At 45.9% G+C, this 19,365-nt stretch overlaps 1 protein-coding gene across 4 annotated transcripts in view; it reads right to left on the reverse strand.

Moving 5' to 3' along the window:
- Nucleotides 1–19,365, reverse strand: part of LOC119187516 (serine/threonine-protein kinase 31) — a 280,654-nt gene that overhangs the window by 257,094 nt on the left and 4,195 nt on the right. For all 4 annotated transcript variants that reach the window (XM_075878712.1, XM_075878711.1, XM_037435655.2 and 1 more), the window contains exons 3-5: nucleotides 11,893–11,984; nucleotides 4,132–4,187; nucleotides 837–992 (exon numbers count right to left, since the gene is read on the reverse strand). In XM_075878712.1, the coding sequence (XP_075734827.1) occupies nucleotides 837–992; nucleotides 4,132–4,187; nucleotides 11,893–11,984 (304 nt within the window). The remainder of the gene's footprint in view (nucleotides 1–836; nucleotides 993–4,131; nucleotides 4,188–11,892; nucleotides 11,985–19,365) is intronic.

Genomic DNA, 19,365 nt, shown 5'->3' on the forward strand with positions numbered 1-19,365 from the left:
TCCTTTTACAATTTCCGTGTGCTTGGCTGTGCATGCGCCTTCATAACTGAGTCGTTTTATGCCACCTACAATCGCATCTGGGGCAGTTTTGTCCGCAGAGTTTGAGGAAAGGAGCGTTGCTTTGAATGGTTGAACGCGCACTTTCGGGACTCTGTCAGTTACGTCGTCGCCATACATGATCGTGTCAAGAGCGAGAGCGGTTTTGTCCACAGCGGTTGTGGCAACGACAATCACACGCACTGTAGAAGACAGTGCGTGCGCTGGTCACATGCGTACTTCCGAAGCTTCCGAGTACACTGCTCTCGGCCTTCGTTCGACGGTTTCCGTACTAAAGTGCGTATCACCCGCCGCGATTAGGAAATGAGTTCGGAACATTTGAATTTAAGCCAAATAGTCAGTGAAATTTGGCTGAGGAATTTCATGAATTCGTATATGCCGCCGTTTTACATCACTGAGATTCTACTGTACGTTTAGATGAAAACCTCTTAAACTCATTCGTAATAAAATGGGGTAGGTTGGAAAAGCCTGGTGCGTACTGAGCTGCTTTTTTGTCAATGCGGCCAGATCATGCAGAGAAATTTAGATTTCCGGGAGATTTTCATGACAACCGTACAAACGGAAAAAAGGTCTGAATCCAGAGTGCCCTGGCCAAACCGGGAGACTTGGCAGGTATGTATTCTTCTACAGTGTTGTAGCCATAGCCACTGAATGCTTGTGGTGTGAAGTGTTTGATGTACCATAGAGGTTAAAAATAGGTTAAGAATAGTAACAATGTAAAATGATGAATCTTTGCAGTAGCAATTCCACGTGGTGTTAATTCAGCATGACATACATACCTTGTTGTATTCAGGGTTCGTCACCACCCTAGCTTTAGAGCACATTTCGTTCAACTGGGCACCAACTTCTCTGACTTTGTCAGCATCAGTATAGCGCTGCCCAAAGAACGATGTTGTATCTTCGACTTCAGTAACATAAAGCTGTACTTCTTTTTCCTGCATGAAAAGACAAAAGTCTATCATGCACCGAAGCATACAATAGCGTGTTCCCTAGTACATTTCAAGACATCCACTGTCACATAACAAATTAGTGACTGCTTTTCAGTGCTTATTTTCAAAAATCAGGGCACTACATAATGAAGATCAAAACGCTTTACAATGAAAAAAGAGTATGGGATGAGAATATCTTAGCAAATCACTAGGCTGCATGCACAAACTCAAAAGTAATTTATTAAATGTACTTCAAATACAGCAAATGCTTATTTTGTGGCAGGATTCATTGCCCATGCATTTGTGTTCGCTTAAATACCAAAGGTTTAGGCTTGTGCGAAAATTCAAATTCTTCGAATATTCGAACGAATAGGTGATTATTCGAATTCACTTCGATGCGAATTTATATTATCGAATATTTTCGAAGTATTCGCAATAAACAAATGAATGTACATTAGTCCGCCTGTAAAGGTGGTTTAACTGCAATGTAGTAGTGCAGAGCCATGAAAGCACCCACTCAGGAGAACTTTGCTTTACGGAAAAGCCCCCCTTCAGATTTAAAGGGGCCCTGCAACACTTACTGAGCATGGTCAGAAAACGCTGCCGATCGGTAGTCGAGGCTACCGAGAACACGCGAGGCAAGTATTATTGCGCAGCACGCGGCCTGAAATTCACAATAAATTTTCAAAGCTAAAAATTGCTCTCTTCCCTTAGCAAATGACACTACAAGCTCAAAAATCACTTGTCACAGCCAAGAAAGAAAATACGGCTTTGGTCACAGTCATTGGCTGATTTGAGCATGGCACGCTCGTCGTTATCGAACCGCCGCGTGAGGTCGCCGCTTGTCGACAAGTATGCGCACGATCGCACTGAAAAGCCTCATATCCGAAGAAAAAAGAGAGAAAAAAATGCTGAAGGTCAGTAGGCGCTCATGATGTTTCTTTTCTTTTCTCGTGCCATCCTTTCCTTCTTAGCTTCCAGCTCTTTTGACGGGTCGAGAATGAAGAGTGCAATTACAGCATTCGGTAGGACTCGACAAAACACATTACGACAAAACACATCGCAGCTGCTTAGCTTTCTTATGTGCACTAGCACAACGTTCTTGTTCGCCGACTTCAGATGCACACATTGGCGCTGCCACTGGCGTTGGGCCTAGCTATGACTCGGAGCAGTAAGCTTGATCACAACGTGCATGGTAGCAGTATCTGCTATTTCAAGATACATCAAGATCAACCACAAATAAAAAATGCCATTCCGCAATGATCTCCGTCACAAGGTCTGAAGTGCCGATAAGCACCTCTCGCTGCTGAGACACCCATCTGCGATGTTCAAGACGAGCGCGGCGTGCTGTCGTAATCTGATCTTGGGGTTTCGCTTTCGTGGGCCAAACTAGAGCATAACTATAGATGAGCTCCACCAATACATACGTCACAAAAAATGATGTGGTGCTGCAATTGGGCATTTAGTTTCGCATGGTAGGCAACAGATGCTGCGCCTACCACTGTTGCCACTGAGTTTTCACTTTTGAGAGTTGTTTGTCGCTGTGCAAAGGAAAAAAAATGGTGTACTGGCAAGCTGCCACAGCTATTGGCAAAGGAAAAAAAAAATAAAAATTCAAGCTGCCACAGCTATTGGCAAAGAAAAAAAAATAAAAATTAAGTTTTTTTTTTCTTTTTCTCCCCAGTTTGCTGTTTACGATAACCGCCGCAATAAATCAGCCACAGCTGTAAAACAGGAGAACTTCTCTTTGAAACCAGTTCAACCTTCATATTTTCAAGTGACTTACCCAGCAAAAATTAGCTTTGTCAAGCGTTTCCGATCATGGTGGAGGGCCACCGTGGCCAGAAATTCATCACGCCCCCTCAAGATAAGCGATGAGTATTTGTTGTTTTCATAATCGCCAGATAATCACAGCGCACTTTGCTTATATATCCTCATGCTAATTAAACACATTACTCTGCTCATATCTGGTCTGGAGCGAATTGGTCAAATCATACAGCTAATCCGCGCACATGGTACAGCGAGCCGCCAGGAAGTGGTGGCACAACAGCCATAAGCACTGCGCTGCACCCAAGTAACCGGGAGATGATCAAGTCCACGCGACCACTCCATGTTTCAATGAAACTGTCAGTTGTCGCTTGGTATCAGATCATAGTCACAATCACTGCATATCCCAGACCCCATGATAGTTTTGAAATGCTCCTTGGTGTCGCCGCTGCTCACTATGAAACGATTGTGCGAGAGTGCCAGCTGAGTATCTTTTCTGCACTTTGCCAAAAAGAAAGAAAAGACCGTCTGGTGGGCACTTTGGGCAACATCTACTGTGTTAGTGTATTTGTTTATTGGGGGCGATGATGCACATCAGGAGAATCACATTTGTAGTCAAGAACGCACACAGCCTTTTTGTGCATGACCATGCCGCCTTCCCGGCTTCTACAAATTATCAAGGTTTCACTGCATTACTAGACAACAGTTAGTCCCGTTGGTGCTAACACCTTTGCGACAAAACCATCTCTATAACAGCGACAAGACGAGCACTAGCAAACCCCATGAATGAACCGAATTACAACATGATCAAACCATCAACCTACACTGGACATAAATGCGGCCACGTCCATTGTGTAGCCCACGCTCAGTGTTGCTCAGTCGACAATATTATTTGGCTAGATTTCGGCAGTTTACACTTCCAACTGACAATTATTGCAGAAATTGCCATTTATGCACAGTCTGGCACAGCAGGTCAGATTGGCACAGAATGACAATTGGCGCAGCTTTTCCACCACTGTAATTATGATGCAAATGTGAAAAAATTTAAGCAGACAAAAAGACTATTTGCAGCCGGCAGGGACCGAACTTGCAACCTTTGGCTAATCGGATAACACGTTCGATACTCTACCAATTAATCTACAGCAATGCTCATCCTGCCATTCATTTTAAAGGAAATTTCTGAGCATGCAAACTTGAAATTCGAGCAATGTTTTCTTCGTCTGAGATATATGTTGGAAAGAACGACCAGAACATGACAGGATGCCTAAAAATAAAACTTTCTGTAGCACGAAAATCAACTACCACTATTAAAATCCTCGCAAAGAGCACAACAAAGACGGAAGTAGTTTTGCAGAGCTTGGCAATTTCTTTCACTTACTTGAAGATGTGCAAGTGAAGCTGCTATAGTGAAGTTCCTCTTGCTATGAGCAGCCCCTGCATAATATTTCAATACAACTTATTTACTATTGCATAACAATGCAGAATTTAAAAGTTATTAGGCAAGACTCGAAAAAAAAAAAAAACGAATGCTATACAGAAAAGGAACAGGTAAAACTTATTCAGAGCCTAGTAAAAGAACTGCCAAAATTATTTTAGTACCAGACACAACTTGATTTTCTGTTGATCCAAAGTTTTGTTTAAATGGATGACACAAAAAATCATTTACCTTAAAAACCATTAAACATAACAATTTTACTGTGAAGAAATCATAATACTGAAATTTGACTTTAATCTCTCAGGATTTTTTTTTTTTTTTCATAAAGTTCTTTCATGCTAAGTGTTGTCTTCAACGCGTCCTTGAAGCACATATAACGTAAAAGAAGGATACTTTACTAAACTCTTTATTGATATGTGGGGTTTAACGTCCCAAAACCACCCTATGATTATGAGAGACACCGCAGTGGAGGGCTCCGGAAATTTCGACCACCTGGGGTTCTTTAACGTGCACCCAAATCTGAGCACACGAGCCTACAACATTTCCGCCTCCATCGGAAATGCAGCCGCCGCAGCATTTCCGATGGAGGCGGAAATGTCTTAAAAAACGCACAAGCCACACATGCTACAAACACCACAAAGGCGAAACAGCACAAGAGTGTTTTCACGTAGTCGTCTTCCTTCACTGTTCACAACAGGGCATGTGCATATCATGGATGCGCTAGCAATTTTCCAGCATTCGCCCATACTGAAGAGACTTAACGTCCTCGGTAAGTTGCTCTGTGCCAAAATTACTAAAATGGTTTTTACATGCAAATGTTCGGCCATCCTAAAGCAACTTAATATCCTCGTTAAGGTCTTTTGGCAAAGTTACCCAATAGCATTTCCGTGCAATCGCTCTGCCATTCTCCTATTTCAAATACTTAATAAATGACACACGATAAAAAACAGGTCCAACAAAAACAACTAACACAAGCATAAAGAAAACAAAGTGGCCGCAAATCGGGATTTTCATACCAGCAACTAACAGCAAGCTTTGAGAAGTACTCATTAAAACTTACCTCAACATTAAAAGCACTGGTTCAACACAAGGCAAGATTAATTTGAGACATGCACCGGCATGGACATGTCATCGTCCATGCTTCCCGCCGGAAGCTGTACCATGAGCCGCTGCCTGAAACTTTTCAAATCGCCAGGATGGCTCCTTTTTCAGCGGGGGCGATTGTGAAGAAGAAGATGCGCCTCCGCCCAGCTCACTCGGCTCGTGCTTCGGTTCGCTGCTGTGCTTCTGGACGCTTCTTCCAGCTTCGTCGCTGAAGACTATAACATCCCCAGAAAATCAATAAACCTTGTAGCGTCATCATCATGGTCATTCATAATCATCATAATTTCTTAGCCACCGCACCACGCTTCTCGCATAGCTCATGTCTAGCTCGAGCTGCGCGACCAACAGAACTTCACGTGCCTGGCGTGTTGGATGCTGGCAGCCGCTGCCGCTCTGCTTCAGCCCTGAAATGAAGTGGAGAGATTGGCACGGCCATGTTTGCCGCCTACACGACGTCGTCTCTCATCCCCTCTACCGCTACACTAGTGACCAGAAGAACACGCCCTTCGATGAGATACCGGCTGCTATGCTTACCAGACTCTGCCCGCCAGTGCCGTCGTTCCACTCGACCTTACTCCAGGCATGGCTCACGCGGCTGGACGCAGTTCTCGCAGTGAATGGCATCATGAACCAGCCGCTTATGCACGCCATCTTGCTCGACGCGCTGCCAGTCGAGTTTGGCCATCTTGCTGCTGTATAGACCACAAGCCCGCAGCCATATGATGTCCCCTGCGCTGCAGCGCTCGCCTGCTACGGCCTCACCTACCCCCCGCTTCTGGGGGCTTGTGACTTCTGAGATTCCCCAGTGCCGCAGCGTGCGGAACCAACCAGCTTGCAGACTTGCCTTGACCATGATCTAACTCTCTCGACTACATCGCCTCAAACCTCACGTCCGGCCCCTAGCAGAGCGATTTCTGCGCCCAACTACCCAATCGACGAGGTTCAGGATGTAGCTCATTCAGAGTCATCATCATTCTTATTCATCATCATTTCCTAGCCAATCCTCCACGCCTCTCGCACAGCTCACTCATGCCTAGCTCAAGTTGCCCGAGCAACAGAACTACATCACGCGCCTGGCATGTAGGACGCTGGCAGCCGCCGCCGCTCCGCTTCAGCCCTACATTGACGATGTGTGGGGATTAAAGTCCCAAAACCACCATATGATTACGAGAGACACCGTAATGGAGGGCTTCGAAAATTTTGACCACCTGGGGTTCTTTAACTTGCACCCGATTCTGAGCACACGGGCCTACAGCATTTTCGCCTCCAATGAAAATGCAGCCGCTGCAGCCGGGATTCGATACCACGGCCTGCGGGTCAGCAGCCGAGTACCTTAGCCATTAAACCACCGCGGCAGGGTGCTTCAGCCCTTAAATAAATGGGCGAGATTGGTCGGCCGCCTTCATGATGTCGTCTCACGTCTCCACACTCTACAAACTTCTTCACAAGTAGATGCTGGACTGATAGTTGGCCTAGTTGGTGATACATTATGGGCTGTACCAGCGCACAAACTCACGGGACGAAGAGAAGAGACACAAACAAGCGCTTCTTTGTGTCTCTTTGTCCCGTGAGTTTTGTGCGTTCGTACTGCCCATAACGTAGATGCTCAACTCATCCTATAATTAATGCTAGCATCGTTAATTCAGAACACAATTTTCAGAATAATTCAGAACGCCCAAATACCATAAGAACTAGCACCCCACAGCGGGGCAGCACCACAAACTTCAGTGATGCTGAAAGCGCTGTTTTCAAACAGGGGGACCCACGCGCACTGAAAGAATACAACTATGGCGGTGCTTGAAAAGCAAGAAAGAAAAGCATTTCTGGCATGAGCAGCCAAAACCACCTCTAGAGCACCTAACAACAGAGCAAGAAGAACGAACAACAGTCCTCGCAGTTGTTATTCAGGGTATTATGCGCACCCTACAAATGTTAGCAGAAGGGCCTGCAAAAAAATGTCAATCGGACCTGAATACTAAGATGACCACTCACACCTATTTAAAAGTTAAATTATAATTTAACAATCTCAAAAGCACCATTTTGATTCAGACAGGACAGGAGATTCCCACTCCAAACAACGTGACATCATAAATTTTGAAGGTGTGTACTGGTTCCTACAGAGTCTCTTATCGATAAAGTTAGTACACTGTCATATTTGGATACCACAGACTTAGCATATGAAGTTTCAAAAAATTTCATTGAGCCAATGTGGCAAAAATGTGCCTCTACACAAAGACGACATGACGACGGTGATGACGAAGACGACGACAACCACGAGTACTTATGCCGATGAATTTGTACATGCCGACCTTAGCGTTATTATAGACGGACACTACGTAACAGCACTGCTTGACACTGGTGCTGACTTCTCTATTATGCGACAAAAGCTCGCCGACCGCCTTAAGAAGGTCAAGACGCCGTGGAGTGGGCCGAGCATAAGGAGTGCTGGTGGACAGCTAATGACGCTAACCAGTAAATGCACCGATTGGCTCGTAATCGGTCATTCAAGCTTTATCGCCACTTTTGTCATTTTACCGGACTGTTGTAAAGAGCCGATTTTGAGTATGGATTTTCTGCGAAAGTACGGTGCTGTAATCAACATCCCAGAATGTATCATCACCTTTTTCCCCACTGAAGAACGACTGCCCCCCCTGACGAACAGCTGCAAGGTTTACGTGTAGCCGATCAAGTAATGCTCCCGCCGAGATCTTGCTGCCTTGTGTCGGTGTTATGTGAACGGCCGTGCCGTAACAAGGTGATAGCGAAGCGAACAGTCATGCTATTGCTTACGCAGGGTGTTTTCATAGCAAGAGGCGTTCTGGCACTAACTGATGGGCGGGCAGAAGTGCTCCTCACCAACTTCAGCAACGAGCGCCGTCACATCCAGAAGGGCACCACAATCGCCTACTACAACGATGTGGACCAAGCTAGAGATTGCTTTGCTTTGCAACCAAACGACGCGACCATCCCAGCCTCAACACCTTTGTCTGTCGACGTTTGCTCTACCGTGTCACCCACGGATAAACAGCGCCTACTAGAACTGATACACCAGTTCCAAAATTGTTTTTCATCCACGTCGAAGGTCAAGCAAACACCGGTGACCCGGCACCGAATCATCGTCGAAGAAAATACGTGACCGATCCGGCAAAACCCATACCGTGTGGTTCCGAAAGAACGCGAGGAGATCCAAAAGCATATTCAGAAGATGCTCCAAGATGACATAATAAAGCCTTCCAAAAATCCCTGGGCATCCCCCGTGGTACTGGTTAAAAAGAAAGACTGCAGCTTGCGTTTCTGTATAGATTACCACAAGTTAAACCAAGTCATGAAGAAAGACGTCTACCAATGCCACGCATAGATGACTCTCTTGATCGGCTGCGGCATGCACGCCATTTCTCATCGATGGACCTGCGAAGTGGCTATTGGCAAATAGAGTTCGACGAGAGAGACCGGGAGAAAACTGCCTTGGTGACGCCCGGTGGTCTTCATGAATTTAAAGTGCTCCCATTCAGGTTATGCTCAGCGCCAGCCACTTTTCAACGTTTAATGGACACTGTGCTATCAGGACTGAAGTGGCAGACATGCTTGGTCTATCTAGACGTTATTGTCTTCTCAGCTACATTCGAGGAACACCTAAGTCGTTTATTCGCAGTTCTACAAGCTATACCTTTGGCTGGCCTGACTTTAAAATCAGAGAAATGCCATTTTGGTTTTAGCGAACTTTGCTTCTTAGACCACGTGGTCAGCCACGAAGGTGTTCGACGTGACCGGGGCAAAATCGACGCTGTCGCAAAGTTTCCCGCACCGCATGACAAAAAAGCCGTGAGACGCTTCTTAGGCCTCTGCGCTTGTTACCGACAATTCATCGCCAACTTTTCGTTTATTGCAGCGCCTTTGACACGGCTCACACGAGAGGATGTCCCCTCTCTTTGGGGCAAAAAGGAACAAACTGAATTCAACGAATTAACGCCAACACCTCCTAACACCTCCGGTTCTTGTGCACTTGGACCAGGAAGCACCAACAGCACTTCACGCCGACGCAAGCAATGTAGGCCTGGGCGCCGTACTGATACAATGGCAAGATAACTCCGAGAAAGTGATAGCCTATGCCAGCAGAGCTCTCTCTCGCACGGAAGAGAACTACTCGACTACCGAGAAAGAGTGCCTCGTCGTGGTTTGGGCGGTTCTCAAATTTCGACCGTATCTGTATGGCCGCTTATTCAAGGTCGTCAACAATCACCACTCGCTTTGCTGGCTTACTAACTTGAAAGACCCATCCGACCGTTTAGCACGCTGGAGCCTTCAGCTTCAAGAGTTTGATGTGAAAAGAAGCACACCGATGCAGACTGTCTCTCGCGGTCCCCCGTCGAGCCTGCTTCTACTAATGACGAGTCTATGGACACCGCATTCTTGGGAGTCATCAACGCGGCCACCATTTCACAAGAGCAGCGCAGTGACCCTAACCTGCTTCCGCTTATCCACTTCTTAAAAGGATAATGTGAAGTTGTGCCACGAGTTTTTTGCCAGAGGACTGCCACCCTTTTGTTTAAGGAACGACGTCTTGTACAAGAAAAACTTTTCTCCCACCGGCAGCCCATACTTGCTCATCGTCCCTGCATCACTGCGAAATGAAATTCTGGAAGCCTGGCATGATGAAGTCCCCTCTGGTCATCTCGGCTACACTCGAACATTGTCCCGACTGCAAAACAGTTACCACTGGCCAAACCGACCTGTTGCTGCAAAACATCACGTCCAAACCTGTGCCGACTGCCTAAGACGCAAAGCACCCCAGGCAAGCCGGCACGCTTATTACATTCCGTCCAAGTACCAGCAAGGCCATTCGCCCAAATCGGAATGAATTTCCTGGGCCTATTCCCAATTTCTACCACAGGGAACAAATAGATCATTGTCGCCACCAATTACTTGTCGCGCTACGCAGAAACTAAAGCCATGCCGAGAGCCACAGCAGCAGAAGCAACTCATTTCTTTATAGAAAACATCGTCCTTCAGCATGGAGCTCATTACGGATAGAGGAACTGCGTTCATGGCAGAACTTTTGGAGTCTGTTCTCAGGCTCAGCGGTACAGCTCACCGGAGAACAACGGCGTACTGTCCACAAACGAACGTACTAACTGAGCATCCTAATAAGACGCTCACAGACATGCTCTGCATGTATGTCGACAAAGAACACAAGAACTGGGATGAAATCTTGCCTTATTTGACCTTTGCCTATAATACTGCCCAGCAGAAAATTACCGGAATGACGCCGTTTAGTTTAATACACGGGCGCGAAGTCACTACAACGTTGGACACTATGTTGCCGCACGAGTGTGACGCGTACGTATTTGTCACAGCAACAAAAAGATGCGAAACGATACGACCTACGACATAAAGTGGTAACCTACACACCAGGCGACAAGGTATGAGTATGGATCCCAATACGTCGACGCAGACTTTCAGAGAAGCCATTATGACGATACTTCGGCCCATATCGAGTCACCCGACAATTGAACGACATCAACTACGAAGTTATTCCCGACGGCGATTGCAGTTCCAGTCGCCGAAACCCCTCACCCGAGATCGTGCATGTCATCCGGATGAAACTCTACTTGTCCAGCTAACTCTCACTTGTCCTGTGGGTGCCAGTGCATATGTGCATTTTTATAAGTAGAGTTCCTTGGCTGTGCATCAGGACGATGCCATTTTCGGAGGGAAACAAATGTCACGTGCGTTTTGCAGAAACACGAAGGTGACAGTGCATACGCGGATCTGCACACTTTTATGCACAAAGCAACAACGAGAAAGAGGAACTCTCTGGCTGTTTTGGGGGTAATTTTGTGTACTTGCGAGTGTTTTCACGTGTGATATTTTACTTCTTTTTCATTTTTAGTGTGATAAAGGGTGTTTGGCACACACGTCTCCCGTCTCTTTCAATCCAATCCCTTACAAGCGCTTTAAAAGAAGTAATACACAATAAAAAAAACCTAGGTACTATCGCCCTCTAGCAGTTTGCCGCAACGCTCGCTAGGGGATGCGAGAGCACATGCCGTGCAATGGTTGCGCCCATCGCATTGTTTAATTCCTTGCACGGCTTCACATTTGTAGGCAGCCGTTCTCTAGTCATTTGCGTTGGTGTGTGCAAATTGTGCTATTTCCATGAAGACGTGGCACCGAGACATGGGTGCAAAAATATCAAATATATTTTGGGCTACTAATCCACCAATCGCCACTACCATCATTTCCAAAGTACCTTTCGCTTTTTTGTGTAGCAGCGCATTGTCAAAGTGACACTTTGTGAGCCGAAGTGCACTCGCTTAAAGTGCACTAAAGTTGCGAACTGTGACTGCGGTATCGGACTTCGAGAAAAAAAAAGTATGCATAAAAAAATTTTATCTAAGAAAATGATGAAACGCCCCCACGATCGTTATTTAGAATTTTCAGTGATTAACAAGATCAGCAACAAGTATACAACAACATACCCATAACTGCAAATCAAACTTCACGAAAGCCTATCTAGGAATAAATTGTGTCTAACCAAAGCTGCTGTCATATGAATATATGCATAACAGAATATGAAATTTGTAAATGAAGACGGCTTACTACTAAGGACTGCAGAAAGAGCAGCAGCTTTTTCCGCTGGACACATGTTACCACCTCTTGCTTCTTCAGGATTCACTCCCGTCTGTCCATGCCTACAATTAAGTGAAAAATTGTGTTACAATAACATTCAACACATACAACCCATAAAAAAGCTTAAAGGATGCACAAAACAAATAAGAGGACATCAAAAGCTTTACAAATGTCATAACTTGAATCGTTTAGCACACACAATAGCACAAAATAACTTCTCACATTGAGCCACGACTCTGAGTGAGTAATATTTCGGTGAGTTCGAGTCCCAGCAAGTTTCGAAGTTTGACGTGCGAAAACTGACTGGAAGTCTTCATGCTGCCTCCTTTTTCTTTTTTTTTTTCCCTTACTGCCATTCTGCCAGTGAAGGAATGCCTGGAAAGTGAGCGACCTTGCAGCACGCAGCATGCGGTGCTAGCCGCGGTCTGCAATATCTTGTCACCAGTAAACTGCAACGGGGCACACACAAGTGGATGCCTCTCACATGCTTTAGAATGCACATTTCAAATTTTTTTTCGCTTAGTATGCGCTATATATTTTTACCGCGACCATTTCAGAAGTGTTGGTTGTAACAGTACGAGGCTTTAAAAAAATGTTCGCTATATGTGGACAAAGTCTCCATGGGTAGCATGGAGAAGTGCACTGAAATATGCTCATTCTATAATGATGATGATATGTGGGGTTTAACGTCCCAAAACCAACATATGATTATGAGAGACGCCGTAGTGGAGGGCTCCGGAAATTTTGACCACCTGGGGTTCTTTAAGGTGCACCCAAATCTGAGCACACGGGCCTACAACATTTCCGCCTCCATCGGAAATGCAGCCGCCACAGCTGGAATTTGATCCCGCGACCTGCAGGTCAGCAGACGAGTACCTTAGCCACTAGACCACCTTGGCGGGGCGGACCTTAGAAGGGGTCTTGTTAATATTGACCACCTGAGGTTCTTGACCTCGATGTAAGTACCCAGGTAATTTTACATTTCATCCCAATTGAAATGCTACTGCCATGGCTAGGAAGAATGCCATGGAATGGTTCTGTAGATTTCATATTTCATGGTTCTGTAGATTTCATAGAGTCCATTTGTATGCCTGAAGACATCTTGTTTATAGGATATTATCAGATTATTTTTTCATTCCACATTTCTTGAGAAATATATAAGAAATACTTTCCCAGCATTATGGTTCAGTTAAATTTTACACTCTGCAAAACGGCAATTTACTCTCATACGAGAAGTTTGGTGGTAAAATGAAATTTTGCTTTGTATGCAAAATATAGCTTTAAACAATTCTTTTCTCAATCTAAAGTACAGCAATAACCTTACTAGTATGAAAAAACAATCAAATTTCAAATATGTGAAAAAAATGCGGCTGAACATAAAAATGCAATGATCTCAAAAGTCGTCATCGCAGTGGCCGTACTTCAGGCATAAAGTCTGAAAAAAAAAAAAAACTCCAAAGAACTATGGTAATTAGTGTAAGGCAAAACTACTGCACCCACTCTATCACCTTAGCTCGTCATCGAAACCCATGGGAATAGGCAAAAGTGGTTAGACGGCCAAACAACTCAGGAACCCAACATGGCACAACTGAAAGTTGTTGCATGCAAAATAAGCATAAAGATTAGGCCAAGAATCACATTAAAGCAATGTGACAGCATGAATGACAACACCTCAGTTTGTGGTGGTGTTACCTGTTCATCAACACTGCATGTGCATACATCCAATGAATTTGGCAAGACCCAAGACAGCATCAAACATTTCGGTTGCCTCTGTGCACTGATTGATTGATTTGTGGGGTTTAACATCCCAAAACCAACATATGATGTTGAACATCATATCATCAACATATGAACCAACTCTGTTGATGCCCGTGTGTAGGAGTACTTATCAGAAAACACTGAAAAACATAAAGCAGGCACCATAGAAGCAAATAACTTTGTCCAGCTACCAAAACCTCAATCTGCTACTTAGGGGAGGTGCAGGCCTTAGAATAGTAAAATATGGCAAAAAAAATTTTATAAAAACGCATTTGAAGCATGTTCGTACTTCCAGACAGCTGCCCTCTAAATATCGCAGATTTTGCCTGGAAAGTAGAAGAGGAGGAGGGTTAGGGGAAGGACAGGGAGATAGTTTAGCCAGCCTAGAAACTGTTTTTTATTTTTTTCTAGACGCCATGTTTAGTGATAGCCACAGACCATCCAGAATCTTGAAGATCATCGGGAGAGATATCCTCCCCATCGACAGAGACTTGCATAGACATTCCGTGCGTAGAGCTTTGTGGGACGCATACCCCCAGGACCGAGACGCAAGTATGCGTCTCCATGCACGGCGACGCGTGGTCGCCTCAGCGTTCCAAGCTGCGGTGAAGAAGCGTCTTATCGCTTCTTCTAGACTTTCTCACCTTCCAAGAGATCATCATCGAGTCATCGTGAGACCTAGAAATGGCCAGGACATGAGAACTGTGAGTCAAATTAAGTTCGCGAAGTCACTCGCAGTGGCTGCAGCGCTCAGTGAGGAAGAAGTCACGGAAGACGTGGTATGTCTGAATATGATGCAGAAGATCGCAGTTGTAAGCACTCCAGCGGAGAGGAACGCCAGAGTGTATCCCAAGATCACCGCAATTACTCTCGGTACCGCCAGTTTTGCTGTTAGTGCCTACCAAGCTGCCCCCGATGACACCTGCAAAGGTATCATCAGGGGTGTTGCACGGACATCGGTCAAGAACAACTTTATTCACTTATTGTACACCCAAGCAACCCGACTGCACTCCAAGTAAAAAGAATCAAGAATTCCACCACGGTGATCATCCTCTTTGATGGACTAAAGTCCCAAATTACGTCGCATGTTGAAACAGTTTGGTTCGCTGCACCCTGTATCGTCAACAGACGGATGCCACCACCTGGGAGGCACAGAAAGAAGGCAAGCCGAGAGGCGGCCGAGAACATCATCGTACGCACCAGTGACGGTATGCAGATCCCGCACGTCCCGGGGTTTCGAGTCCTGGGGATGTTCGTGGACGGCACCCAAACCAACACCACGGCGGTCAAGAACATCACAACCAAGATGGGCATCGCAGCGCACCTAATCAAACGAATGTCGTCCCGCTACCGGGGCATGAAAGAGAGGGGGCTCCTGCATCTGCTGCAGGCTTTCGTTATAAGCCACGCGGCATATGCGGGGGCCTTTCACCGCTGGACCGGCGCAGAACGAGCCAAGATCGACGCTGCCATCCGGAAGGCTTACGCAGGGGCTCTTGGGCTCCTACCAGGCACAAAGACAACGGCCTTGCTGTCTCTGGGAACACACAACACGCTCTCGGAGATCAGCGAGGCCCAGAGAGCTTCGCAGCTGAGCCGCCTGAGCGACACAGCCGCGGGCAGAGGATTACTCGATCGAGTGGGATTATTACCTCCTGGAGAACGCCCGGGAGCAGGACCGGACGGGGAGCTAGAAGAACAAGTCCCCCTGAGCGATGAGGCAGCGAAAAAGATCATTGTCTACCCGCTGCCAAAGAACATGGACCCAGAAAGGGATGCGGGCAGGCGAGCGGCGAGAGCAGCGGCGCTGGCCCGTCAACATCAGAGAGACGAGGGCGCAGTCTACGTGGACGCCGCAAGATATCCGGGAAGACGCAACGCCTTTGCAGCAGTGGTGGTCAGCACTACTACCGGTAAACTATTAACAGCAAGCACCGTGCGCGCCCGAACAGCCGGCCAGGCAGAGGAGGCGGCAATAGCCCTGGCCATAGGTAGGCCGGGCACGCGCCGCGCACGGTGCTAAGCGACTCAAAGCAGGCAATCAGGAATTTTGTCCGAGGCATGGTCTGGCGGGGCACGGAGCGGCTAGTGACGTCCATCGCGGCTTCGCGGGCTGCTCGCGGCGCAGCTACAGGGCCAACCATCGCCCTCAAATGGTTCCCAGCCCACATGGGACAACTGGCTCCCGACAACGAGGAGGCGGACGCTGTGGCCCGTGATCTCATCACGTGCCGGACCGCGGCAGCCCGTCTCCCTGAAACCAGCGGTGAAGAACGAGAAGACCTCGATCCCCTCACCGACTACGGAGGGATCCTGGCGGCCTACAGAGAGGCCAGGAGAGCCTTTTTGCCCCCGCATCGTGCGGAGGCGGTGAAGCTCCGACAACTGCAAACGGAATGCGTGCTAACGCCAGCATTGGCCCGGCACGTATGCCCCGACATGTTTGTGGACGCTAAGTGTAGCGTGTGCGAACATGAACTAGCCACCCTCCGCCACATCATGTGGGACGGGTTTAACAGCGGTGTGAACAATGGGAATGGGCAGTGCCAGGACGCCACGTATCCCAAAGAGGTGGGAGCATGGATACGCTCCCAAGACTCAATCACACAACGAAGGGCCATCCAGCGGCTTGAGGAGGCCCTGGCAAAGCAGACGAGAAAGGGAACCGACGCCCCGGACAACGGGAGCGGAGGAGCCCGAGTATCCAACGCCTAGCCAGAGCACAACGTCCTCAAGATCTAGGGCCTGGGACTATAGGACTATAAGCCATAGTCTTTAGATAGGGAATACCCGCGCCCTGCGCGGCCGGTGACTTCCCGCACGCCGGATGCGCGAAAAGTGTTTCTCTCTCACCATGGACAGGCACGCATATATACGCAGAGCTGCCACACACGATGTGCACACCTGTCAATCATGATGACTGGACGGCGTGCACTATACCATCACAAAGGCTTGCCACTGTTTGGGTTTCATTTGACAAAGACAGTACACAACCAGTGTCGTGTACTGCCATTTGCTCTAACAGGATCACCAGTCTTCCATTGGCAGACTTCCTTCGCTTGCCTTCTCTCGGAGCGAAGTACTCTGGTGCAGAGTTCGCCGGCCACTCCGAATCTACCACTGGAATTCACCCGTAGTTCTTGCTTTACACCCCTAGACATACGATTTAGTGCAGTGGTATCATTCCCACAAGCTGTGCAAGTACTGGTGTGATACACCTCTGGGTACACTCATGCAACACTAACTATACATTACGACTAAGACATTTATGAGCTGCACATGTTCTCTCATAGAATAGAAATACCGCTAAAAAGATCGCACATCAGAGATTATGCCTCTAAAAAAAGACTAACAACGCTTTGCGCTACACTACGTTTACCACGTGTACGCACATGTTCTTGCACCAGTAAAAAATATAAAACTCATATTTTTGGACAAAAAATTACCACTGCTTTTTGTCAGTCACTAACAATGTCACACAAATGCTCAAGACAATGTAAAAAATGAAATTTTCAGTGAAATTATAAGAAATTACATAAAAGACATGCTGTCTAAATTATTTTCATTGTTTGGGCTCTTTAAAGCATTCTTAAATATAAGCACACGGTAACCCTGTTTTAAGCACAGTTTAAGTACTGATGTGTCACAGTTTGTGTGATAGTACTATTTCTATGTAGTGGCACCGCGGCCAGATAAACACAACCAAGGCTCCTCACATGATCGATAAACTACAGTGCCATAGTTGTACACCTACCAACAGCACGCTTGCATGGCCTAGAGCCTGTGTTTTATTTTTGGGGGTTTACAACCGAGTCGCTATAAAACGAAGCATTCATACACCATTTAATAGTCCTCGTGTTTGGGAGGATGCCAAGAGCATGTTGCAATGTGCTTGAAACAGAAAGCGGCATCAACTCTGAAATTATTCTGGTGAATAGAGGGTACGATCACAATAAACAGCACTCTGGAATGATGCACTCGCTGATCTTATTACAATGCATTAGAAGCCAAGCAAGACCAAATGCTTTCGTACGTCGTTTCAGGCACACGTAGAAATAGTTACACTCGTGCTGACATGACCGGGCAAACCGCACTTCCAGAACGTGCACGACATACGCGCACAAAGAAAACAACATGGCTAGCAGACGACGCACGGAGCAATCCGCACTTCGCCTCTTCGGCCAGTTGACACCAGGCGGCGACTCTGCTCGATCTCGGGGCCAATATGAAGCAAAAACAATGTGCATGTTTCAAAAAAATTTCAGATATTACATTTACTGAAAGTGTAAAACGATGTAAAGATAAAAAATGTGCATGTGGTGGTTGGTTTCACACATTGCTACCAACCAATACACATATTTCATTCCATTACCTCCTCTTTAGAACATTTCTGACAGCAAATCTTTTTATGACCACTACAATTGTTTGAGCTCTGCTCCCTTTTACAGCCCACAATAAAATAATTGTAATAACCTTGAGCTGCTTTCCACCCTACGAACATGCAATATCTTTTTTCCCAATATCATCCCGTTGCGCTTGGCAACAGCCTCCTTGGCATCCACTTTTAAGAAGTAGTGTACAATGCAGCAATATACAATACATCAGGCTCAACCTCAGCAGTTGAAGCCAATATTTAATGTAAAAATGTTTTTTGATCAGTCAGAATAGCTTCTCATATTAGAAATTTCAGAAGTGTGTTCTGCAGAGACTATGTACAAAAATTATGCAGTAGAGTCAAAGCAAAAATGATTGATTGGTATGTGGGGTTTAACATCAAAAACCACCATATGATTATGAGAGACGCCGTAGTGAAAGGCTCCTGAAATTTCGATCATCTGGGGTTTTTTAACGTGCACCTGAATCGGAGCACACGGGCCTACAGCATTTTCACCTCCATCGAAAATGCAACCGCCACAGCGTTAAAGCAAAAAAAAAAGTTATTCACACACAAACATCTAAGATGTTTACGTATAAAGCAAAATAATGGCAGCCAATATTAGGCTGGTGCCAATTGTGGATGGTGCTAATATGGGCACAGGTATAATTTATTTAGCAGATTCATGACATTATTTTTAGAAATGCATTGGAGGCTGTTTTACTTAATTATAATTCTTTTAAGATTGAATCTTGAAGAACTGCCGGTCAAATTTGCACAGCCTTATTCCAAAGCACTTGATGTTCTATTGGAAGACAGGAAAGACCGTAGTATGCCGATTTGTGCATTTTTCAGCAAATAATCTTAATTAAAGTAATTACAGCTCTATTTAAAATAAACTAAGTGATGCTTTAATTTTGCCAGAAAAAGTAAATTAAATTGATTGAACATGCTACTAGTGCCTTCAGTAGAAAGATCCTTTGCAACAATACACATCACAAAGAATCAATGAGCACAAGTTTTCGCTCGCAAGGTATGCACATGTACATGTGCTTAAAAACGGCTGTAGTAAAACGTGGCATGTGATGCCTTTCCATAGTGAACTCTTTCATGCACAGAACTTTATTTTTCACAGGAAACAATTTTATAGGAAAAATGGCCAAATCCTTTGAAATAAAAAATGATTTTTTTGCAAAAAACTGAAAATTTACAATTTTAATTCAAAAGATATGAATGAGGTGGTCACATGAAATGACCACTAGAGACCGGATTATAGGCATTGCCTATTTTGTTCCTTGCATTTCAATCGT

The sequence above is a fragment of the Rhipicephalus microplus genome, chromosome X (assembly GCF_043290135.1).
Source record: "Rhipicephalus microplus isolate Deutch F79 chromosome X, USDA_Rmic, whole genome shotgun sequence".
NCBI lineage: Eukaryota > Metazoa > Arthropoda > Arachnida > Ixodida > Ixodidae > Rhipicephalus > Rhipicephalus microplus.